This window comes from Bacillus rossius, chromosome 1 (assembly GCF_032445375.1).
Source record: "Bacillus rossius redtenbacheri isolate Brsri chromosome 1, Brsri_v3, whole genome shotgun sequence".
In the NCBI taxonomy this organism is placed as follows: domain Eukaryota; kingdom Metazoa; phylum Arthropoda; class Insecta; order Phasmatodea; family Bacillidae; genus Bacillus; species Bacillus rossius.
Window position 1 is genome coordinate 236,404,561 of NC_086330.1, and position 25,720 is coordinate 236,430,280.

A 25,720-nucleotide genomic window follows, 5' to 3' on the forward strand; every position below is an offset into this window, starting at 1 on the left:
ACGTTATAGGTAACTTCATAACCCTCCATTTTTATTGGACACAATATATTGGAAGGGGTTGGATGTGCAAATTTGACAATGTAACAGAGCTTCAACACACTTAAACATTGGTGGTGAAATTGGCCCTACGATATGTATAACGAAGAGTGATGTGATTTTGAAGCCGATATCTTGCATTAAACTGGGGTTTATAATTTACAATAGTTATATTTTTAAATAACTTTGCTAAGGCCAAACATAATTATTTACCTGAACTTGACAAATACCTGTTGTAACAAATACTTTAGAGCCAAATTGCATAGAGTTGATAAATCTATGGAAATCTGTTTTTTATAGTAATTCGTATTAAGTTTGCCGTCGTCCGGGGTCTCGGGCTCGAGTCCCGGTGCGGCTCCTAGTGGGAATGGCTGTTGTGAATGTAATGTGTCCGGGTGGGCGCCAGACTAGCTCTGTTTATAGTTGATAGATGGGTCGTGGGGTCGATTGCCCTGCGTGGCCCACTAGGACCGTCGGCGATGTTGCGTGGGTTATGTGGAACTCCCTACTTGGCGGTGGTTGGGAGTCGTATGGTTAATTAATCATACACTGAAGTGATGCAACAAATGACGTGCGTCGTTTATTCATGCGACTGTGGTTTAGGTGTAATACCGTTGATTACACGCCACGTCGTACAGAGGGTGACGTCACACAATACAGAAGTTACACAATTACACAAGGATAGTTTGAAAGTTACGTAATAAGACGTGGCACAAGTTCACAAAAAATGATACGCGAAGGTGCCTTGCACAAGTTTATTGAATGTTACGCGGTGACGTGTCGCACAAGTTCACAAAAGAAAAAAATTCTAGATTCAAGGCGTCGCACAAAGTTACTAATTATTACGTATTAGCGTGGCACTAGGCGTTTCTGAGCCTGGTTACTCAAAAGAGGGGTGAGGGTGATTGGAGGCGGCCAATCCCGGATAACAACGTCTCGAGGCGGTGTTCGGTTCCACTGTAGTGGAGTGCGGACCGCAGCTAAATTCGCTCAAAGTTCCCCTACGGGTTGGGGTCAGCGCCGGAGCGACTGGTTTTAATTAAAGTTCTGTTCTTCGGGAGGCAGCCCGTGCCGTATGGTGAAACTACCCCGCAGACCAATTGTGGTGCAGGGGGTTTTAAAAGTTATGCGGCCGGATTAAGTCCTGGACCGAAAATTGGACCGGGTACGCACGGAGAGCTAATTAAAAAGGGGTTTCGAAGAAGTGACTATAATTACCAGAAGTGAGTTCAATGCAGACAATGGATGTTGTCTCTCCATGGGACGTGCGTCCGCCCCGGTCCACGAGTCGCGCTGTACTGGCGTGATGTCATGGCGCCCGGCCGAGGCTCGGTGGCCCTCGCGCCAGGGTTGACCTCATTACGTTAGTTTCTAATGTGACATGTTAATAAGAGAATTTAAGGGCGTTAAATTCTTACATTAATTATTAAAGCTGAATCAAGATCACTCGTCCCTTCTACAAATTGAAGTTAGTATGTTTAAGAATTATTTAATTTAAATTTTACGTCACACCAGCGACTGTTCGTCTCTTGCCGGACTGCTCTGGTGGGAGTAATAACGCAACACAAGGGGTTAGGGTTATGTCACATGGGTTTATTGACTAATTTAGGCAGAAGGCCGCCAGGGGGACACTCACACACGTATCGACGTATTTACACACATGAGTGCCCAGGCACTCCTACGTCGCACTTTCGTTAATCAACTTTGAATGTATACATAATATTGTTTAATATTCTGTGTTTGTTTTTGCAACGTGGTCGGCTGTAATGTCGGTCTGTTTATTAGGGTGGCCGGGTTCTACCTTGGTTGCTGGTGGCTCGCCTGACTCGGGTGGGCCATGGCTAGGGGCGCGTTCCGTTAGCGGGGTTGAATACTGGCGGTTGCAGGTCGGGCTTTTGGGTGGCCTTCGGTCGGACGACGTCAAGTTGTAAATAATCTTCTTTAGGTGTGTTTTCTGCTTTAAATTAGGTATATAAATGATAATAAATGAACTAAAAACTTAAGAATCAAGATTTTCAGATTTCTTAAAGGTTTTTTTTTTTATTTAATGAACAGAATAACTTGTTGATTATAATGGGAAATTTAGTGTTTACATTCTTTGAGGGATTACATGTGAACAATACCGTGGTCAAGTAAATGCGCTGGACAGCAACAGCAAAACATGGCGCCATTCTGTATGGGAGGGAATTCTACTACACACGCTGAAAACATCCCTTTTTTAACATAATTTAACGAAAATAAAAGCATATAAAAGAAAGAAAAATGTATGAAATATACAACATAACAAAATATATGTACCATAATATAAACAAAAAAAGTTTTAAACAATAAAAAACTTAAATTGTTGAAATATCAAGATAAACACAGCCCATATATTTTACAAATTTCTTTATATTTAAACGTCTCCAGGACTCATGCCATGTATTGGCCGAACATCAGCCATGTACCAAATGAAAGCTGTCACCTTACTTAACAAAATATACTCATCAGAATTTTAGTCTGGGCCGACACTTTTAATGCCGACGGACAGCAACAAGATCGCGCGCCCAGTTTCACTTGCAGGCAATAGCTTCACCCGCCCATTACAGGCCTTGAAAAAACCATTTTACTTCTCCGTTAAAAAGTGAAATATGAAAATTCAACAACGAGGTCCTAAGCACAAGATATAAGGCTTTTTATTTAACCTAAAAAATTTGTCATTTAAAAACATTTTTTAAAATTATTTAAGGTCAAACAAAGTTCATATTTCAGAAAATGGCATTATATTATAACGACTCCAGGACTCATACCATGTATTGGCCGAACATCAGCCATATACCAACTGAAAGCTGTCACCTTACTTAACAAAATATACTGTTCAGAATTTTTGTCTGGGCCGACACTTTTAATGCCGACGGACAGCAACAAGATCGCGCGCCCAGTTTTACTTGCAGGCAATAGCTTCACCCGCCCATTACAGGCCTTGAAACACCATTTTACTTCTCTGTTAAAATGTGAAAAATGAAAATCCAACAACGAGGTCCTAAACACAAGATGTGAGGCTTTTTATTTAAACTAAAAAATTTGTATTTTTAAAAACATTATTTAAAGTTATTTAAGGTAAAACAAAGTACATATTTCAAAAACTTGCATTATATTAAAACGACTCCAGGACTCGTACCAAGTATTGGCCGAACATCAGCCATATACCAAATGAAAGCTGTCACCTTACTTAACAAAATATACTGTTCAGAATTTTTGTCTGGGCCGACACTTTTAATGCCGACGGACAGCAACAAGATCGCGCGCCCAGTTTCACTTGCAGGCAATAGCTTCACCCGCCCATTACAGGCCTTGAAAAAACCATTTTACTTCTCCGTTAAAAAGTGAAATATGAAAATTCAACAACGAGGTCCTAAACACAAGATATAAGGCTTTTTATTTAACCTAAAAAATTTGTAATTTAAAAACATTTTTTAAAATTATTTAAGGTCAAACAAAGTTCATATTTCAGAAAATGGCATTATATTATAACGACTCCAGGACTCATTCCATGTATTGGCCGAACATCAGCCATATACCAACTGAAAGCTGTCACCTTACTTAACAAAATATACTGTTCAGAATTTTTGTCTGGGCCGACACTTTTAATGCCGACGGACAGCAACAAGATCGCGCGCCCAGTTTTACTTGCAGGCAATAGCTTCACCCGCCCATTACAGGCCTTGAAAACCCCATTTTACTTCTCTGTTAAAATGTGAAAAATGAAAATCCAACAACGAGGTCCTAAACACAAGATATAAGGCTTTTTATTTAACCTAAAAAATTTGTAATTTAAAAACATTTTTTAAAATTATTTAAGGTCAAACAAAGTTCATATTTCAGAAAATGGCATTATATTATAACGACTCCAGGACTCATTCCATGTATTGGCCGAACATCAGCCATATACCAACTGAAAGCTGTCACCTTACTTAACAAAATATACTGTTCAGAATTTTTGTCTGGGCCGACACTTTTAATGCCGACGGACAGCAACAAGATCGCGCGCCCAGTTTTACTTGCAGGCAATAGCTTCACCCGCCCATTACAGGCCTTGAAAAAACCAGTTTACTTCTCTGTTAAAATGTGAAAAATGAAAATCCAACAACGAGGTCCTAAACACAATATGTGATGCTTTTTATTTAAACTAAAAAATTTGTATTTTTAAAAACATTATTTAAAGTTATTTAAGGTAAAACAAAGTACATATTTCAAAAACTTGCATTATATTAAAACGACTCCAGTACTCGTACCAAGTATTGGCCGAACATCAGCCATATACCAAATGAAAGCTGTCACCTTACTTAACAAAATATACTGTTCAGAATTTTTGTCTGGGCCGACAGTTTTAATGCCGACGGACAGCAACAAGATCGCGCGCCCAGTTTTACTTGCAGGCAATAGCTTCACCCGCCCATTACAGGACCTGAAAAAACCATTTTTTTCTCCGTTCAGAAACTGAAATAAAAAATTCCAACTACGGGATCCTAAACTAAATGTGTAAGGCTTGTTATTTAACTAATTGTATTAGTATCCTTAACAGTATTTTTTTATATATTTAAGGTCTAACAAGGTACATATTTCAAAAACTGGCATTATATGATAACGAGTCTAGGACTGATAGCAAGTATTGGTCGAACATCAGCCATGTATCAAATGAATGCTGAAATCTTTCTTAACAAAATATTCCTATCATAATTTTTTACTTGGCCGACACTTTTAATGCCGACGGTCCTCAACAAGTTCTTACGCCCTGTTTTCCTTGCAGGCAATAGCTTCACCCGACAAATATGTTGATATTTTTATTTATTTCATTATATTTGAACCACTATTATAGATTTTATTATTTATTGCATACTTAATTATTGTATATAAGTTTTTGATATGTCTTACTAATACTGCAAGGGGTGGAAAATTTTCAATCTGCGCTGCCATCGGAAGAGGACGTGTTGTGGAGCTGCTCCAAGGGTTTATGACGAGCGCAACGACCCGACCTTTCAAAGTATAAAGAAAGGTTTCCTTTCTGCTAAGATGCTCAGGCTATAAAAGTGTCAACTCATCTATAAACTTATAGTCACCCGACTTGGCTACACCCGGGAAGCTAACATCCCTATAGCCTTCTTGTCGTCGGGCGTACATTCGCTAGCTCCGCTCGCGCGTGCTGTCGGCCGGGAGTGCCCTGCGCCCTTTGGGAATCACCTAAGGCGTGCAGTTCACCGAAGGGGAGTTGATGCGGGAACCGTAGCGTTTACTCACGGCATGCGCGGGGTGTGTCGCCCTGCCCAGGCCCTTGTCTAGGAAATACAAAAAGAATCACAAATCTGTGAAAAATTTGTCCATAGCTGAATTTCTGCCAATTGTTAGAGTTGACTATGCTTAATAACATACCTGAAGTTTACCGTTGTAGACCTTATGCGTATCACCGAAAACGTGCAGTTAAGTCCTAGAAGTTAGAGTCTTACAGCAGTCCATTAAAATGATTCCCGTTTACGCAGTTAATAACGTAGACTCTCTGTAAGTGCATAAAAATAATCCAGATACACTATTCAACACGATCACGTTAAAAAAATTCAATGTTGAATAAAAAGTTGAAACAAAGTCGATAACGTTATTGATTATGTTTTTTTTTTAAACATTCATTGAAATAAAAGTATGATTTACATACAAAACAAGGGTCGGCGTGTGTGCCGTCCTGCGGCGGTGCTTTGGTCGCAGCAAGCCGGCGCGACGAGCGTTGCACGCGACCTTCATGGCCAAGTTTCAAAGTTCCGATGATTTAGTTTAGGGATTGCTGCAGATATGTTACGTTTATTCGATTTAACAAAAAATCAGTTAAATTATCGCAAATAAGATAATAATCTAATATTTTTTCTTAAGTTATGATGGCTCCATAAAGTTGCAATAAACAATTTTGTTAGAACTTGTCAACAGGAACACCCAAAAATACCAAGTTTAACAATTATGTATACAAATATCTAAAAAAAATTGGGAAAGCTTTCCTTCTCATAAAGAACGATTTAAGCTTTTATTTTTTATTTGACTAAATCTGTTTGAAATGGGAAAATCGAAACACTAATGAACTTTAAAGTAATAACTCTAGGCATCGGACGCATGACGTCACATTTGAGATGAGGCACAATATCAATATTTGAGAGCATGTTTTCAGTTCGTAAACTTAAAAAAAAATGCTTTAGTAAAGACTGAAAAACCAGATTAGAAAAACTAAGTAAAGAATTCAAAATTAATACCAATACTAATCAACAAATAAATATATGATAGTTATTGTCTTATTCTATTACTTCAGTAACGTAATCTATTTTTTATCCAGGCTTCATGGTCTATTAGAAACAAAACATTTACAGTTTTCATAGCGCCCATAAAGGTTTGTGGTTTTTATCTTAGGTAAATATTTTCATTCTGATGTATTGTAATAAAATCAAATAAACTTTTGCATCTACTTACATTAGTTAATTGGAGGAATTTACTAGCGATTTTTATCTTTATTTTTAATATCTTTGTTGCCTGTGACTAAAACACTCCAACACAAACGACTTTAGCATGAAGCTTAGAGCAGTACACATTGCGACGCTCTAACGGCTCTAGCGACCCAATAGGTTATTGTAGACAACTAAATATATACCATTTAAAAACTAATAAATATCAAGAAACTTAATTTAAAAGACTTTCAAGTTCCTGTAGTTTATATATATATATATATATATTAATTCCTGCGATTTTGTAAAAAAAAAAAACATTTCGCAAAATTTTGTTGATACAACTTTCTTATTTTGCATTATATATATATATATTAATTCCTGCGATTTTGTAAAAATTTGTGTATATATATATATACACACACACACTTCTAAACTTTCAAAAGTATAAAAGATTTTGAAAACTAATTTTATGTGATAACTGAGAAGATACAATAATAAAAACGTTTGTAGAATTCATATTTGTAGAGCGCAACAAGGAGCTAAGATTTAGGACATAACCGCTAGTTTTCTGAGTGATGCACAAGGTATGGGGCGATAAACTGTTGATATGTTACTACAGAACGTTGATTCTAACTCTACTAAATAAATTCAGCGTTTATGTTTTTTTTATATTAAAAGTGTTAGTTTCCTAAAAGCTAAATTCACCGCAGCCCAAGTGACTTCAGCACCTCCCGCAGTAGAATAGGCCTACACATTACGCCGCTCGGAAAGCTTCAGCGCCAGCGGGCAGATCAATGGAGTCACACTCTTAAGCAATATACCATTTGTTAAAGCTTAAAAAATATGCAACTTCGTTGGTTTAAATGAATTTTACGTGGGGCCTTTCATGTTTATGTAATTGTATTTTTATTTTCTTAAATTAAAAAAAAATTGGTTGTCTGTAAAGTCGGTTTATGGACGATAGTTTAACGTGACGTCATAACAAAATATTGATGAAATGATTGCATACTTTTATGAATAAAATTGAATCAATTTTATTGAATTATCACTATTTTGTATTGATACAAAGAAGGAGTGAAATGAAATCTACTACCTATTTAATGAAAATATATTTAATCTTTATAAATGTGTTTGTTTTTAACAATTGAAGTTAAGTTCCTAGAACATTTTGGGCTTCATTATGAGATTATACTATAGAAATTGCATTTACAAAATTTATTTTTGTGGGTCAATGCAAGAAATTGGAACTTAGGCCTTAACTGCACGATTTTGGTACAACGCACAGGGTTTGCAGCGGTAAACTTTTGATATGTTACTAAGAAATATTGATACTGCTGCTGTACAAAATTTCAGGTTTTATGTAATTTTCCATATGTTAAAAAACTTTGTTTCCTAAGACCAAAATTTGTTCCAACCCGAGCGACTTAAGTACCCACACGGTAGGATACACACTACGACGCTCGGAACCTTTCAGAGGCCCGGTCAATTGAGTCAAAGAATTAACCAATATACCATTTTAAAGCTTTAAAAATATGCAACAACGTTTGTAAAAGTGATTATTACGGCGGACCATATATCTTTATGTTAATCGTGTTTTTAATTCTTTCGTTGTGAATAAAAGACACTTCTTATTACTTCATCGATTAATATCGTACCTTTAGTATTAACATTTTGAAAATGTTTTAACATAAATGTGTAAAATGGTGTTTCTAGATTATTTGGATGCATTTACGGAGAGTCTACGTTAATAACTGCGTATACGCGAATCATTTTAATGAACTGCTGTAAGTCGCTGCCATCTAGGACTTAACTGCACGTTTTCGGTGATACGTACAAAGTCTACAGCAGTAAACTTTCGGTATGTTATTAAGCATAGTAGGCTCTACCACTGTGCAAAAATTCAGCTTTGGGCAAATTTTTCACAGATTGAAAGCTTTGTTTCGTGGACGACTCGGGGTGCTCGCCTCGCAACAAGAACCGGGGGCGACAGCTGCAGGCACTCTGGAGCCGGGGCGCCCGCCCGGGCTGTGTGCCTGCGGGGAGGGCGTAGAGGCAGTCAGTCACGCCCTGGAGGTTTCCAATACAGGAGCTCTTTGTTGGGAATATAGTGAATACCAACTCGCGGACAATTCGGCGGAAGTCGCTGTTGTATCGTCGGCCCTGAGAAGATCAGTGGAAGCCGATTTTTCAAGTCGATAATGGGAAAGGAACGAGAATATTATAATAATACAAATTTGACAAAAAGTTGCGTGTAAAATGTTACACTACCAAAGCGTTGTGCTCTTATTTATGACAACTTGGTATTGTTCTACGTGGTGAGAACAAAACATGCAACACGCTTTGTTGCTGGTAAGACGAGAGTCGTAGCGCCAAGGTGCCATCCTTAAGGACGCGGTTCCGGTGTATAATACATTTTCTGCCATTGCGATAGTTCACTGTTATTCTATTTGAAAACGGGAAAACTTCTATTGCTGCCTATTCGAAGACTTAACTTTGCTATTGCAATTAAAGCTAACGATAATTAGATAAAATAACTTTTAACTCTAAAAATAGGAGCTAGAGTATGAGTCAAAATGCTGTCAATCAGTGTTGTTATGTAACAGATACCTAACATTTTATTCATACATGATAATCAAAATATGTAGTTTCATTGTTTTTCTAAAGTATTATCCCTAAAGTCTCCTACAGATACAATTGGATCATAGTGCTCCATTAATGAGGAAATAATTATTTTCTTTATTTTGGTGAATACATGTGATGACAAAATTAAAATTTTTAAGTGAAATAAGTATAAATACTGCTAAGAGTAAAAGAAGTTTTATGGATTACTTAGATGCTTTGTGCGTTTCCTTTTTTTTCTTAACCTAACTAAAACCAAATGTATTTGGGAGGGGTCTGGGTTAGGGAGAGACCTAGGTCCGTCTCAGGCCGAAGCCTATACGCTCTAATCATGCAGGGGTTAGCCATGCAGGAGAGGTCGCATGCATCATGTGCTAGGAGGGAATTGGTCAGCCATGGCCACCATTAGTGCCATGACAAACTCCCCTCACTGACTACTCTAGACTAACACTAGATAAGGTGGGCCCAGGTGAAGCCTCTATTGACAGAGGGAAAACCCTGGGTTCATTCATGCTGGATGCAAAATTAATGTATTAATTAACAAGCAGGTTGGTTACGGGAACAGAAGGGTTGTTCTGGAAGAAGAGTTGGACAGAGTAAAAAAGCACTACTAAGCGAAGGTGGTGAGCTTGGACTGTTTGGTCCGTGTTCCCGCCATGATGCCAGCCAGCACACATTCTTAAACTAGAAATATCAGTATGAATGTGTACATGTGTATGGGATTATTCTTGGGCGCTTCGCCATTCAAGGTCTCAGGAGACCAAAAAAGTGGAAAATCAGACGATAATTCGAGCCCTGCTGGGCCGAAACACGACAGTATTTTTCGCCTACACGGAAGGACCTACAGGGAGGGCTGCGTCGGTGTTGGGCGTTGTATGTCAATTAGAACCATATTATACTTAATAATACTTAATACTATGAGCTGCCAGCTTAGGATTGCAAGAACTGTGCTTTTTCGCTCCGCGCGCATTGGCCGGCAGTATGCGCGGCCAATCACGCGCGACTATGGCGGCCGGTGGGCAAGGAGCGATTTCGGCCGCTTATATTTTTGTCTTACGTCCGGATCAAAATTTCCGAGCGATAAAACATGTGGGTTTTAACTATTTACGCATTTATCGTAAAATGTTTCTGGGGTTCGAATGTAAAAGTCTTGCAAAGTTTCCGTGTCCGTTTCACAATGCAAGGCTTCTGTAGGGTAATACATTGGAGCGTCTGTAGCTATTCGAATACATTTATTCTGAATTCGCTGCAGCTTTAATAAATGTGTTTTCGCAGTGGTTGCCCAGACTGGGGCTGCGTACGTAATAATAGGGTGAATCAGTGTTTTGTAGAGCACAGTAAACCGTTCGTTACTGTGCCTCCACATCGCCTGCTCATTACTGGATATAGTGAGCTTAGTCTAACCTCAGCTTGAATTCTCTAGGCATCTATATGATGGTGCCAGAGAAGCTTCCTGTCCATGTGGACGCCTAGATATTTTACGACGTCCTTGTGTGGGATTTGTTCGCCAAACAAACGTATTTATGGCCTGTGTTCTACAGGTGGAAGATTTCCGCGAGTAAACACAATAGCTTCGGACATCGTTGTGTTCACTTTGCTAAGCCAGGTCGTACACCATTGCTAGCACACAGCTAATGCATCCGTTTTTTTTCCTAGCCTAATTTAATCTAAGCTAATGCAGTCTGGTAGTGGCTAGGTGAAGTGTGTATGATCTGCTATACAGAAACGTGTCGTTTGCATAGCACATAGCAGCCTAACTTCACTAGGCGGTGTTCGGGGCGTGGCAAATCTCTAGAAGGCTATATATGTTAAATAGAACAGGGCCTAGAATACTGCCCTGTGGTACGCCTGCTCTTATTTGTTTGATGTCAGACATAGTTCTTTAAGTTGATACTGTAAACGTTCTGTCTTCTAGGTAGGACGCGACTAGCTTGGTATAGCAGACCAGGAAATTTGTTTGATATAGTTTGTATAGATTAGCCCCGCGTTATAAACTCTGTCGAAGGCTTTTTCTACGTCTAAAAACGTCGCAACTACATAATCTTTTACGTTGAAGGCGCTTGTTATCTCTTCAGTGAGGCGTATGAGTTGGTGCACTGTCAAGTGATTACTGCGAAAAATCGAATGGCCTAAGTGTACAGGCCTGCCCGATCCGCGGACGAATATTTTCACGTTCTGCGCGCATACTTTTCGTTGGTGATACTGCCTACGAGCGCGGGTTTGAATGGTAGTTTGATGATATGAATTGACAAACTGCTAGACTGTGTGTAATATAGTTACCCAAATAACACTAAAACAACAAAAATGAATTAAATAATAAATAACCATCTCTTTTAAAACTATAACGTGTCAGAACTGAGTGTTATTGTGCAAACAAAGACTAATTTTAGCAAAGATTATTGCACGAAGTAAGGGAGGTAGGGTTATATGAATGGTCAAAATAAGTTTTTATAGCAACTGATCTTGAGAAAATGATTTTTTTGTTTGTGTAGGCCTCAACTTTGACAGCTGAGTAAAGTTAATTTAAACAAAGGCACAGCATTTCAATTAGTGTTTTATTTTTTAATGAATTTCTGAATTATAACCTTGTCACAAATTTTTATGTAGGATACATACAGATGCAAGTTTATTATAAACTGAACTATTAGTATTAATGTTTATACGTTTCATTTAGAAAATAAATTTAGCTCATATTGTTACATGAATTAATATATCTGGTACGCTTACTTGCGTTATTAAAATAACTTGCATTAACTTCGGAACAATTGTAACGTGTCCCAAATTTTCGGTTGTAAACGCAAACCAAATATTTTCATTTAATTATATTATTAATTGATGTCATGTTATGTTGATAGAACTAACAAAAGACGGCGAAATATAAATTCAAATTTTTGATATTCGTGCTTTATTGTTTGGCTATTTATTTTGGCAATTTTTCATAGTTTAAGCACTTATGAAAATATTTACATAAAATTCTTATAAATGTTTTTTGAGATTCTTTAATTATGTGTGATGATTCTGCTAATATTTGTTGAGATAATTGAGGTAGATTACCGGTATTTTACCATTGGTTTTGTATTTTGTATTACGTTAGCTACTTTTAAAATACTTTTAAGTCATTTGGATGGTTGGTTAAGTTTTGTTAGCTTAATTTAAAACATTGTTTAATCGTGTGAATGGCTGGAGGGATAAGGTAATTTAATTTCGAACACTGTTCAATTATTTGAATGATTGGTTGTATACAATATTCATTTAAAATACTGTATATTGGTGTAAATGTTTGGGTAAGTTACGTTAGCCACATTAAAAATACTTAACGGCGTTCTTCGGGATAGGTGTTATTCAAAAAACCATTAAATGTTCTTAATGGAGAACCTTCTCTAGAAAATTAGCATTACTTGAAATAGGGATAACAATCTGCAGGTAGAGAAGTAAAGATTGTGTTAGGTAAGTTCCGGGAAGAGGAGTGGCAGATTTAGCATTTAAAACTGCAGAATAAAAAGTACGAATTTTTAAAAAATTTAAATATTTAAGCTTTGTGAAACGATTAATAACCATGCAACATTTTTAAATAATCAATATTAATATTACAAGAGTGACATATTTTTAATTATATAATCTTGATTTTTGAAATAAATGCTTTTTTTTTTCGGATGAGGTTGTACTAACCAGCGAAATGATTTTTTTTCCGTATCTAAACTACCGCGTTATTATTTTCCTGCCTAGTATTTTGTTAGTACAATATATAGTACACAATATATAGTGCACAAAATAATTTATTACGGTTGTGGCAAACAACAGTTAACTGGTGTCACTGCTACAAAAGTTTAACATTATTTAGCCAAACTTGTGTTGTGAATGTATTACACTGAAATAAATAATAAAATCACTTCAGGCTATATAAAAAAAAAGATTGTCAAAATTAAATGATATCGTAGCTTTCGTCCATTCGAAACCTAAATTGGGCGGAGACAAAACAAAATACAGAAAAAAACTTATTTTGTAATAAATGAGGCAATAAAATTAGTTATAGGTATCTAATTTCTTAATTTATTTACTTGAATGAAAATAAATTTGCCATTAGAATCATCATTTGTTGATAACCGCCGTTCTAACAAAATGTAAAACTCAGATTAACGTATATTTCCGTATACATAGCCTACTTTAGCAAAATATCTCCAGAGTGACGTCACAAATTGCTAGCCAGTGAAAGAGAAAGGTGCGCAAAAGGATACATATATAACTTCACGATGATTCACCCGTTATGTTCACAGTTGACAGAACAGAAGAACGAATGAATATCAAGCAATGATTTGTGTAACATTTTCTTAAGTGTTATGAGTACGTAATAAATATTCTCGCAGAAACTGTATGGTGTTATGTAGGCTGAAGTATCTATTTATTCGATTTTTTATTTATTAGAAAACAATTTGATCCGATTTCCGCATAGGTAGTTGAGAAGTGTAATTAGGATAAGAAATTTTAAGCTCAATATTGTGCTAAAACAGATTAAGATAAATTGTAATTGGAACCGAATTAGGGGTTCATATGTAAAAATACAAATGTTTGTTAAGTGACACAATATTTCTGTAAACCTTTGTGTTCTGTACCATTACAAGAAGGAACAACCATATTTCTATACATTTGAGAATAATAACAGTAGTATTACAGAATTATTTTTATTTGGTTTCATATAGAACTTCTATAAGCACTCGAACTATGGTCAATGGACTGGGAATGTTGCGTTTAATGCCGATTATAATTTGTTGTGTTTGTTGCCAGCCAAACTTGTTTAACTATATGATAGAACCTTACACTTAGTACGTGTGGTTTCCAAGTGATGTTATGTTCTCTGGATTATGTAATTACAGTTTCCCTTATACGAATGTACCGAACAAATATAAAGTGTTGTGGTGTATACCACCATTGAAATATAAGAAACCTCTTAGTTAACACTAGGAAAATAACAAATGCAAGTGACAAGTAGCTCATTTGACATTGAACAAGAGGATCGTTCCAAAGAGAGGTTGCACCCTCCTTCCTGAGCGAGCCTTTTGTGACGTTGCAAGTTGTTTCTTGTTTCATTACAAAGAAAAATTGAAAAAGTAAGCCATAAATTGCACCATTTTAAAACATATTTGCAACATTGCAAATAATTGCTTGAATATCTTTCACACTTGGGGTTGGCTAATGACTAAATTTCGAATAAAATTTTCTATTTACTCATTGATATAACGTTACGTTAACCATGCAAGCACATTTGTTGAAATGCAGCATGTACTTTGTATGGTGTATTGTATGGTGTACAATTAACAGCATCTTTCATGTACTTTATTTTAATAATTCTTGGGAATTTTTTTCCCAGAACTAATTGATATGTTCTCGCCCCTTAAATACAGGTAACGAGATGCTGGCCCGTTACCATCACATGCAAGGTCTCAATAGTATATAAACAACATTATTCTAATGTATTGTTATTGTGGTGACTAGCGAATGAATGCAGCAGATTCCAACTCTTCAGAATTGTTTCCAGTAGACGCAGCGTCGCACTGCGTGGCTGCGACTGGTTGATAATCGCTGGCTCCTCTGTGACATTGTGGGCATTGGTGAATCAAGCTTGTCGTGAATGTCAGTGCGCTTGCAAACTGACTCCCCTGCTGCAGCTCATACACCGGTCGTCACTGGATTCTGATGTACTTTGTAATAATTAAGATAGTTTCTGAACCAGAACAGTTGATAAGCTACGGTCCTGAATCAAAAAAGGTAAATTTAAAATGTGTCGTAACTTTATCTTTGAGCCTCATTTAGAAAATGTTAACATACTCACCTTTCATTGTTAGGTACATATTTTTTTACACAATCCCGCATAACCCTGCAAGTTATAAAAATTCTTCCAATGTATGAATTTCCCAATTACATACATATTGATAATGCCGAATGTGGACTTTATATATATATACACATGCATACTTACACATATATGTATAATAATTGAAAGAAAATGTTTGCTTCAATGTCTCCCCTATAAATAATAAATGAATTACCTATATGATTAAATATCCGTGTTCTTAGTGGATATAACTAGGAAAATCTGCATAATTTGTATGTATTTTGGTAGTTATTAAAAAAGTACAATTAAACTTACAATATTATGAATTGTCATACCTCTAATGTTAAATTTTACTCTTGTACCGATAGCACACTGTATCTAAGTAACATAATTAAGATGTCACAGATATAATATTTAATACTTACTAATTTTATTCGACAATGTGTTTCCGATTCATTTGACTTCTTGCAAATGGGTTATAAATTAAGTATAACTCCAGAGACGTACCAAATTAGGTTACCTTCAGAAACTCATGACGTCAGCGTGTATGGTTTATGTGTTAGGGAAAATTTATTCAAATACTGTGTATTAAAAAAGTGCATGACATGGTATATTATTGTTTTATTTTGAAACAATTAACCCCAATTATTGCGAACACCATGGTAATATGCTTAAAAAATGTGTGAACTCTGGAGTGTATGAGAAGTTATTTCCAGGCCGGCCGTCGAATCGTCCGGTTTTAGGATCGAGTATAAATGACAGAACATCGACTATCATCCCTTTTCTACGTGTGTCTAAAGCCAGTCAGGAGCGTGGAAAACCCCCCCTGAAAAGCCTGACTCGAATGACAATTGAAATGTTTTCCTAACTTAAATTAAACTAAGCTAAAGTGTGTGGGAAAGGGGCCAATTTAAGGTAGGACCTAGGCGTGTCTCAGGGCAAACCCTATACACTAGAATAAATACCAATTATTTAAGTTAAATACAAAGCGCCATATATTGCGTTTAGGACCTTGTAGTTGGATTTTTATATTTCAGTTTTAAACGGAGAAATAAAATGGTTTTTTCAGGGCCTGTAATGGGCGAGTGAAGCTATTGCCTGCAAGGAAAACAGGGCACGCGATCTTGTTGCTGTCCGTCGGCATTAAAAGTGTCGGCCCAGACAAAAATTCTGAAAAGTATATTTTGTTAAGAAACGTTACAGCTTTCACTTGGTACATGGCTGATATTCGGCCAATACTTGGTATGAGTCCTGGAGTCGTTTTTATAAAATGCAAGTTTTTGAAATATGTACCTTCTTTGACCTTATATATTTTAAAGAATACTATTAATAAATACTATTTTTTTTTAGTTAAATACAAAGCGTCATATCTTGCGTTTAGGACCTTGTAGTTGGATTTTTATATTTCAGTTTTAAACGGAGAAATAAAATGGTTTTTTCAGGTCCTGTAATGGGCGGGTGAAGCTATTGCCTGCAAGGAAAACAGGGCACGCGATCTTGTTGCTGTCCGTCGGCATTAAAAGTGTCGGCCCAGACAAAAATTCTGAAAAGTATATTTTGTTAAGAAACGTTACAGCTTTCACTTGGTACATGGCTGATATTCGGCCAATACTTGGTATGAGTCCTGGAGTCGTTTTAATATAATGCACGTTTTTGAAATATGTATATTTTTTGACCTTATTTATTTTAAAGAATACTATTAATAAATAATATTTATTTAGTTAAATACAAAGCGACATATCTTGCGTTTAGGACCTTGTAGTTGGATTTTTATATTTCAGTTTTAATCGAAGAAATAAAATGGTTTTTTCAGGGCCTGTAATGGGCGGGTAAATCTATTGCCTACAAGGAAAACTGGGCGCGCGATCTTGTTGCTGTCCGTCGGCATTAAAACTGTCGGCCCAGACAAAAATTCTGAACAGTATATTTTGTTAAGTAAGGTGACAGCTTTCATTTGGTACATGGCTGATGTTCGGCCAATACTTGGTATGAGTCCTGGAGTCGTTTTTATAAAATGCAGGTTTTTGAAATATGTACCTTCTTTGACCTTATATAATTTAAAGAATACTATTAATAAATAATATTTATTTAGTTAATACAAAGCGACATATCTTGCGTTTAGGACCTTGTAGTTGGATATTTATATTTCAGTTTTAAACAGAGAAATAAAATGGTTTTTTCAGGTCCTGTAATGGGCGGGTGAAGCTATTGCCTGCAAGTAAATCTAAGCGCGCGAACTTGTTGCTGTCCGTCGGCATTAAAACTGTCGGCCCAGACAAAAATTCTGAACAGTATATTTTGTTAAGTAAGGTGACAGCTTTCATTTGGTACATGGCTGATGTTCGGCCAATACTTGGTATGAGTCCTGGAGTCGTTTTTATAAAATGCAGGTTTTTGAAATATGTACCTTCTTTGATCTTATATAATTTAAAGAATACTATTAATAAATACTATTTTTTTAGTTAAATACAAAGCATCTTATCTTGCGTTTAGAACCTTGTAGTTGTATTTATATATTTCAGTTTTAAACGGAGAAATAAAATGTTTTTTTTTAGGTCCTGTAATGGGCGGGTGAAGCTATTGCCTGTAAGTAAAACTGGGCGCGCGAACTTGTTGCTGTCCGTCGGCATTAAAAGTGTCGGCCCAGACAAAAATTCTGAACAGTATATTTTGTTAAGTAAGGTGACAGCTTTCATTTGGTACATGGCTGATGTTCGGCCAATACTTGGTATGAGTCCTGGAGTCGTTTTTATAAAATGCAGGTTTTTGAAATATGTACCTTCTTTGATCTTATATAATTTAAAGAATACTATTAATAAATACTATTTTTTTTAGTTAAATACAAAGCGCCATATCTTTTGTTTAGGACCTTGTAGGTGGATTTTTAAATTTCAGTTTTAAACAGAGAAATAAAATGGTTTTTTCAGGTCCTGTAATGGGCGGGTGAAGCTATTGCCTGCAAGTAAAACTAAGCGCGCGAACTTGTTGCTGTCCGTCGGCATTAAAACTGTCGACCTAGACAAAAATTCTGAACAGTATATTTTGTTAAGTAAGGTGACAGCTTTCATTTGGTTTATGGCTGATGTTCGGCCAATACTTGGTATGAGTCCTGGAGTCGTTTTTATAAAATGCAGGTTTTTGAAATATGTACCTTATTTGACCTTATATAATTTAAAGAATACTATTAATAAATACTATTTTTTTTAGTTAAATACAAAGCATCTTATCTTGCGTTTAGGACCTTGTAGTTGGATTTATATATTTCAGTTTTAAACGGAGAAATAAAATGGTTTTTTTTAGGTCCTGTAATGGGCGGGTGAAGCTATTGCCTGTAAGTAAAACTGGGCGCGCGAACTTGTTGCTGTCCGTCGGCATTAAAAGTGTTGGCCCAGACAAAAATTCTGAACAGTATATTTTGTTAAGTAAGGTGACAGCTTTCATTTGGTACATGGCTGATGTTCGGCCAATACTTGGTATGAGTCCTGGAGTCGTTTTAATATAAAGTAAGTTTTTGAAATATGTACCTTTTTCGACCTTAAATAATTTTAATAATACTATTAACAAATACTAAGTTTTTAAATTAAATACAAAGCGCCATATCTTTCGTTTAGTATCTTGTAGGTGGATTTTTAAATTTCAGTTTTAAACAGATAAATAAAATGGTTTTTTCAGGTCCTGTAATGGGCGGGTGAAGTTATTGCCTGCAAGTAAAACTGGGCGCGCGATCTTGTTGCTGTCCGTCGGCATTAAAAGTGTCAGCCCAGACAAAAATTCTGAACAGTATATTTTGTTAAGTAAGGTGACAGCTTTCATTTGGTACATGGCTGATGTTCGGCCAATACTTGGTATGAGTCCTGGAGTCGTTTTTATAAAATGCAGGTTTTTGAAATATGTACCATCTTTGACCTTATATAATTTAAAGAATACTATTAATAAATACTATTTTTTTTAGTTAAATACAAAGCATCTTATCTTGCGTTTAGGACCTTGTAGGTCGAATTTTATATTTCAGTTTTAAACAGAGAAATAAAATGGTTTTTTCAGGTCCTGTAATGGGCGGGTGAAGCTATTGCCTGCAAGTAAATCTAAGCGCGCGAACTTGTTGCTGTCCGTCGGCATTAAAACTGTCGGCCCAGACAAAAATTCTGAACAGTATATTTTGTTAAGAAATGTTACAGCTTTCATTTGGTATATGGCTGATATTCGGCCAATACTTGGTATGAGTCCTGGAGTCGTTTTTATAAAATGCAAATTTTTGAAATATGTACCTTCTTTGACCTTATATAAATTAAAGAATACTATTGATAAATACTATTTTTTTTAGTTAAATACAAAGCATATTATCTTTCGTTTAGGACCTTGTAGTTGTATTTATATATTTCAGTTTTAAACGGAGAAATAAAATGGTTTTTTTTAGGTCCTGTAATGGGCGGGTGAAGCTATTGCCTGTAAGTAAAACTGGGCGCGCGAACTTGTTGCTGTCCGTCGGCATTAAAAGTGTCGGCCCAGACAAAAATTCTGAACAGTATATTTTGTTAAGAAATGTTACAGCTTTCATTTGGTATATGGCTGATATTCGGCCAATACTTGGTATGAGTCCTGGAGTCGTTTTTATAAAATGCAAATTTTTGAAATATGTACCTTCTTTGACCTTATATAAATTAAAGAATACTATTGATAAATACTATTTTTTTAGTTAAATACAAAGCATATTATCTTTCGTTTAGGACCTTGTAGTTGTATTTATATATTTCAGTTTTAAACGGAGAAATAAAATGGTTTTTTTTAGGTCCTGTAATGGGCGGGTGAAGCTATTGCCTGTAAGTAAAACTGGGCGCGCGAACTTGTTGCTGTCCGTCGGCATTAAAAGTGTTGGCCCAGACAAAAATTCTGAACGGTATATTTTGTTAAGTAAGGTGACAGCTTTCATTTGGTACATGGCTGATGTTCGGCCAATACTTGGTATGAGTCCTGGAGTCGTTTTAATATAAAGTAAGTTTTTGAAATATGTACCTTTTTCGACCTTAAATAATTTTAATAATACTATTAACAAATACTAAGTTTTTAAATTAAATACAAAGCGCCATATCTTTCTTTTAGTATCTTGTAGGTGGATTTTTAAATTTCAGTTTTAATCAGATAAATAAAATGGTTTTTTCAGGTCCTGTAATGGGCGGGTGAAGTTATTGCCTGCAAGTAAATCTAAGCGCGCGAACTTGTTGCTGTCCGTCGGCATTAAAACTGTCGGCACAGACAAAAATTCTGAACAGTATATTTTGTTAAGTAAGGTGACAGCTTTCATTTGGTACATGGCTGATGTTCGGCCAATACTTGGTATGAGTCCTGGAGTCGTTTTTATAAAATGCAGGTTTTTGAAATATGTACCTTCTTTGACCTTATATAATTTAAAGAATACTATTAATAAATACTATTTTTTTTAGTTAAATACAAAGCATCTTATCTTGCGTTTAGGACCTTGTAGGTCGAAATTTATATTTCAGTTTTAAACAGAGAAATAAAATGGTTTTTTCAGGTCCTGTAATGGGCGGGTGAAGCTATTGCCTGCAAGTAAATCTAAGCGCGCGAACTTGTTGCTGTCCGTCGGCATTAAAACTGTCGGCCCAGACAAAAATTCTGAACAGTATATTTTGTTAAGAAATGTTACAGCTTTCATTTGGTATATGGCTGATATTCGGCCAATACTTGGTATGAGTCCTGGAGTCGTTTTTATAAAATGCAAATTTTTGAAATATGTACCTTCTTTGACCTTATATAAATTAAAGAATACTATTGATAAATACTATTTTTTTTAGTTAAATACAAAGCATATTATCTTTCGTTTAGGACCTTGTAGTTGTATTTATATATTTCAGTTTTAAACGGAGAAATAAAATGGTTTTTTTAGGTCCTGTAATGGGCGGGTGAAGCTATTGCCTGTAAGTAAAACTGGGCGCGCGAACTTGTTGCTGTCCGTCGGCATTAAAAGTGTCAGCCCAGACAAAAATTCTGAACAGTATATTTTGTTAAGTAAGGTGACAGCTTTTATTTGGTACATGGCTGATGTTCGGCCAATACTTGGTATGAGTCCTGGAGTCGTTTTTATAAAATGCAGGTTTTTGAAATATGTACCTTCTTTGACCTTATATAATTTAAAGAATACTATTAATAAATACTATTTTTTTTAGTTAAATACAAAGCATCTTATCTTGCGTTTAGGACCTTGTAGGTCGAATTTTATATTTCAGTTTTAAACAGAGAAATAAAATGGTTTTTTCAGGTCCTGTAATGGGCGGGTGAAGCTATTGCCTGCAAGTAAATCTAAGCGCGCGAACTTGTTGCTGTCCGTCGGTATTAAAACTGTCGGCCCAGACAAAAATTCTGAACAGTATATTTTGTTAAGAAATGTTACAGCTTTCATTTGGTATATGGCTGATATTCGGCCAATACTTGGTATGAGTCCTGGAGTCGTTTTTATAAAATGCAAATTTTTGAAATTTTTACCTTCTTTGACCTTATATAAATTAAAGAATACTATTGATAAATACTATTTTTTTTAGTTAAATACAAAGCATATTATCTTTCGTTTAGGACCTTGTAGTTGTATTTATATATTTCAGTTTTAAACGGAGAAATAAAATGTTTTTTTTTAGGTCCTGTAATGGGCGGGTGAAGCTATTTCCTGTAAGTAAAATTGGGCGCGCGAACTTGTTGCTGTCCGTCGGCATTAAAAGTGTCGGCCCAGACAAAAATTCTGAACAGTATATTTTGTTAAGTAAGGTGACAGCTTTTATTTGGTACATGGCTGATGTTCGGCCAATACTTGGTATGAGTCCTGGAGTCGTTTTTATAAAATGCAGGTTTTTGAAATATGTACCTTCTTTGATCTTATATAATTTAAAGAATACTATTAATAAATACTATTTTTTTTAGTTAAATACAAAGCATCTTATCTTGCGTTTCGGACCTTGTAGTTGGATTTATATATTTCAGTTTTAAACGGAGAAATAAAATGGTTTTTTTCAGGTCCTGTAATGGGCGGGTGAAGTTATTGCCTGCAAGGAAAACAGGGCGCGCGATCTTGTTGCTGTCCGTCGGAATTAAAAGTGTCGGCCCAGACAAAAATTCTGAACAGTATATTTTGTTAAGAAATGTTACAGCTTTCATTTGGTATATGGCTGATATTCAGCCAATACTTGGTATGAGTCCTGGAGTCGTTTTTATAAAATGCAAATTTTTGAAATATGTACCTTCTTTGACCTTATATAAATTAAAGAATACTATTGATAAATACTATTTTTTTAGTTAAATACAAAGCATATTATCTTTCGTTTAGGACCTTGTAGTTGTATTTATATATTTCAGTTTTAAACGGAGAAATAAAATGGTTTTTTTTAGGTCCTGTAATGGGCGGGTGAAGCTATTGCCTGTAAGTAAAACTGGGCGCGCGAACTTGTTGCTGTCCGTCGGCATTAAAAGTGTTGGCCCAGAAAAAAATTCTGAACAGTATATTTTGTTAAGTAAGGTGACAGCTTTCATTTGGTACATGGCTGATGTTCGGCCAATACTTGGTATGAGTCCTGGAGTCGTTTTAATATAAAGTAAGTTTTTGAAATATGTACCTTTTTCGACCTTAAATAATTTTAATAATACTATTAACAAATACTAAGTTTTTAAATTAAATACAAAGCGCCATATCTTTCGTTTAGTATATTGTAGGTGGATTTTTAAATTTCAGTTTTAAACAGATAAATAAAATGGTTTTTTCAGGTCCTGTAATGGGCGGGTGAAGTTATTGCCTGCAAGTAAAACTGGGCGCGCGATCTTGTTGCTGTCCGTCGGCATTAAAAGTGTCGGCCCAGACAAAAATTCTGAACAGTATATTTTGTTAAGTAAGGTGACAGCTTTCATTTGGTATATGGCTGATGTTCGGCCAATACTTGGTATGAGTTCTGGAGTCATTTTAATATAATGCAAGTTTTTGAAATATGTAACTTATTTGACCTTAAATAATTTTAATAATATTATTAACAAATACTAAGTTTTTAAATTAAATACTAAGCGCCATATCTTGCGTTTTGGACCTTGTAGGTCGAATTTTATATTTCAGTTTTAAACAGAGAAATAAAATGGTTTTTTCAGGTCCTGTAATGGGCGGGTGAAGCTATTGCCTGCAAGTAAAACTAAGCGCGCGAACTTGTTGCTGTCCGTCGGCATTAAAACTGTCGGCCCAGACAAAAATTCTGAACAGTATATTTTGTTAAGTAAGGTGACAGCTTTCATTTGGTACATGGCTGATGTTCGGCCAATACTTGGTATGAGTCCTGGAGTCGTTTTTATAAAATGCAGGTTTTTGAAATATGTACCTTCTTTGATCTTATATAATTTAAAGAATACTATTAATAAATACTATTTTTTTTAGTTAAATACACAGCATCTTATCTTGCGTTTAGGACCTTGTAGTTGGATTTATATATTTCAGTTTTAAACGGAGAAATAAAATGGTTTTTTTCAGGTCCTGTAATGGGCGGGTGAAGTTATTGCCTGCAAGGAAAACAGGGCGCGCGATCTTGTTGCTGTCCGTCGGCATTAAAAGTGTCGGCCCAGACAAAAATTCTGAACAGTATATTTTGTTAAGAAATGTTACAGCTTTCATTTGGTACATGGCTGATGTTCGGCCAATACTTGGTATTGGTCCTGGAGTTGTTATAATATAATGCCAGTTTTTGAAATATATATCATGTTTGACTTTTAAATAATTTTAACATTACGTTTAAAAATGCATTTTTTTAAAATATTATTAACTAGCCTTACGTTTTGCCTTTATGACTTCGTAGTTGTATTTTGGCTTACATTTTGTCTATTTTATTTTTGGGTAAATGTTTTTGAAACGTGAAAACTGTCATGGCCACAATGTATGTGTGCGTATGTTGCTGTTGCTGTCCAAATGCATAATTTTGACTCCGGTGTGAACAATTGAGTATAGTATTTGTAAACAAAGTGAAATGCATATTTAGTACTTGTGAAGGGAACAGTTACACGATAATAAACTAAATCTTGACTTGAAAATTGTTTAATGTGTAAGTAAACTAATCTTGTAGGGGCTGTAATAATAAAGATTTTAAGAACATTTACTTGGGTAGGAGGCTGTTAGAGGATAGTGGGGTTTAATGGGGCTGGATGGAATCTTTTTATTACATTTAATTTCATTAAATTTTATTATTGGGCAACGTAACACATGTTGTGGGCCTTGTCAATAATATATAAATACATTTACACATAACAATCAAATACATGAGACCCTGTCCGTAACAGTAATTGTTCCCTATTGGGAATCCAGTTTATATCAATGTACGATTTGATGCGTTACACAGAACAATTAATGATGTGTAACTTTATAGAAGAAAACACTGTGGTTTTTTTTGCGATATTTGTCATGTATTTATATATGTGCTTAAGATTTTTTTGGTTTGATAATGACGGTAATCAGGATTTGTAGTAGGTAGTAAATTTGGTGAGGTTGTTTTTGATATACAGAGAATTTAAGATAGAGATACAAGGAACAGTAGGAATCTTTAACAAGTATCGTTATCAGGTAAAAATTGTTGAATGAAATAAGTAGGTATTAGCCTTATATAGTCTGTGGCAGACAGATGCTCTTTTCAAGAAAATTGAGACAGTAAGAAAGTGTTCTGTTTGATTTAGTTCTGACATAACTGTTACAGTGAACCTAAGAAAGAGTACTATCTCAGTCAGTTTAGACACTATGTTTAGTTTGTGTAGGTTCCTAACTATTTATATATATATATATGTATGTTTATATAACTTATTATCTGTTCACAGAAACCACTGAAAGATAATTTTGGAATTCTTAAATTCTTCTTACTTCCCACCAAGCCAGTGGTTGTATAGTTCTGAACAGAATCAAACCTTGATTTTTTTAAAGTGGGTAATGTGAACATTGCAGTGAGCACGTGAGTTTTCTCAAGGTAGTCCCATTTTCCCCATCCATTAATTTTCCCAATGCTCCATTCTGATATCATCTTATTGCCTTGGTGATACAGATGTTGACAACACATTTAGCTATCCTAGTTCATTTATTCAATTATTAAATAATAAAAAATATTGTTATTAAAGAGTTCTATGAATATCAAAGTTATGTAGCCTATAATAAAACATAATAAGTGTTTTAAAGTGTCTTTTGAAAATTGTGTTTTTAATTGCTAGAGACATATGTATTTGGAGAGAGGCTGGAATGCATGTTATTTAACACTTCAAATACGTTCTCATTGGGCTATGAGTTGTTTTGACAAGCAAGAAACTAATAACAATGTCACAAAAAACAAATGACCCAATATATGTAATCCAGATGGAAGGTTAAGTGTGACAGCGGCCAGTGGACAATAGACACGACTTACTTGTGTACAATAATGTGGAGTTCATGCTGGTACCAGACAATAACATGGACACAATTTGTAATTCCTTTTTGCTACATTATCAGGTAGGCACAGTAAGCCACACCTAAGCAAAACAACAGTTGGGCCAACATTGACCCCTTTCAGCATGTTTTAATAAAACAACTAATACTTTTAGTAGGTTTTTTTAATGGAAGATATGTTGCTAGGCAGTATTCAATATTTGACTATCTTATTTTTGTGCATTAAATGTGATATATAAATAAACAGAGGACAAAAAATAATAAAATATTGGGGGTCAATGTTACACCTCCAGCTTGGCTAACTTTGACCCTGCCTCTGATGTTCTGTTTATTCACACAGTA

At 35.4% G+C, this 25,720-nt stretch overlaps 1 protein-coding gene across 5 annotated transcripts in view; it reads left to right on the forward strand.

Moving 5' to 3' along the window:
- Window positions 1-12,661: 12,661 nt before the first annotated feature.
- LOC134527381 (alsin) overlaps window positions 12,662-25,720 on the forward strand; it is a 239,496-nt gene continuing 226,437 nt past the window's right edge. For 2 of the 5 annotated variants that reach the window (XM_063360022.1, XM_063360024.1), the window contains exon 1: window positions 12,662-13,494. In XM_063360022.1, coding sequence (XP_063216092.1) covers window positions 13,485-13,494 — 10 coding nt within the window. In that variant the 5' untranslated portion in view covers window positions 12,662-13,484. Of the gene's footprint in view, window positions 13,495-23,890; window positions 24,021-25,720 lie in introns of those variants that run through there. The other 3 variants (XM_063360019.1, XM_063360021.1, XM_063360020.1) reach the window with 3 other exon arrangements.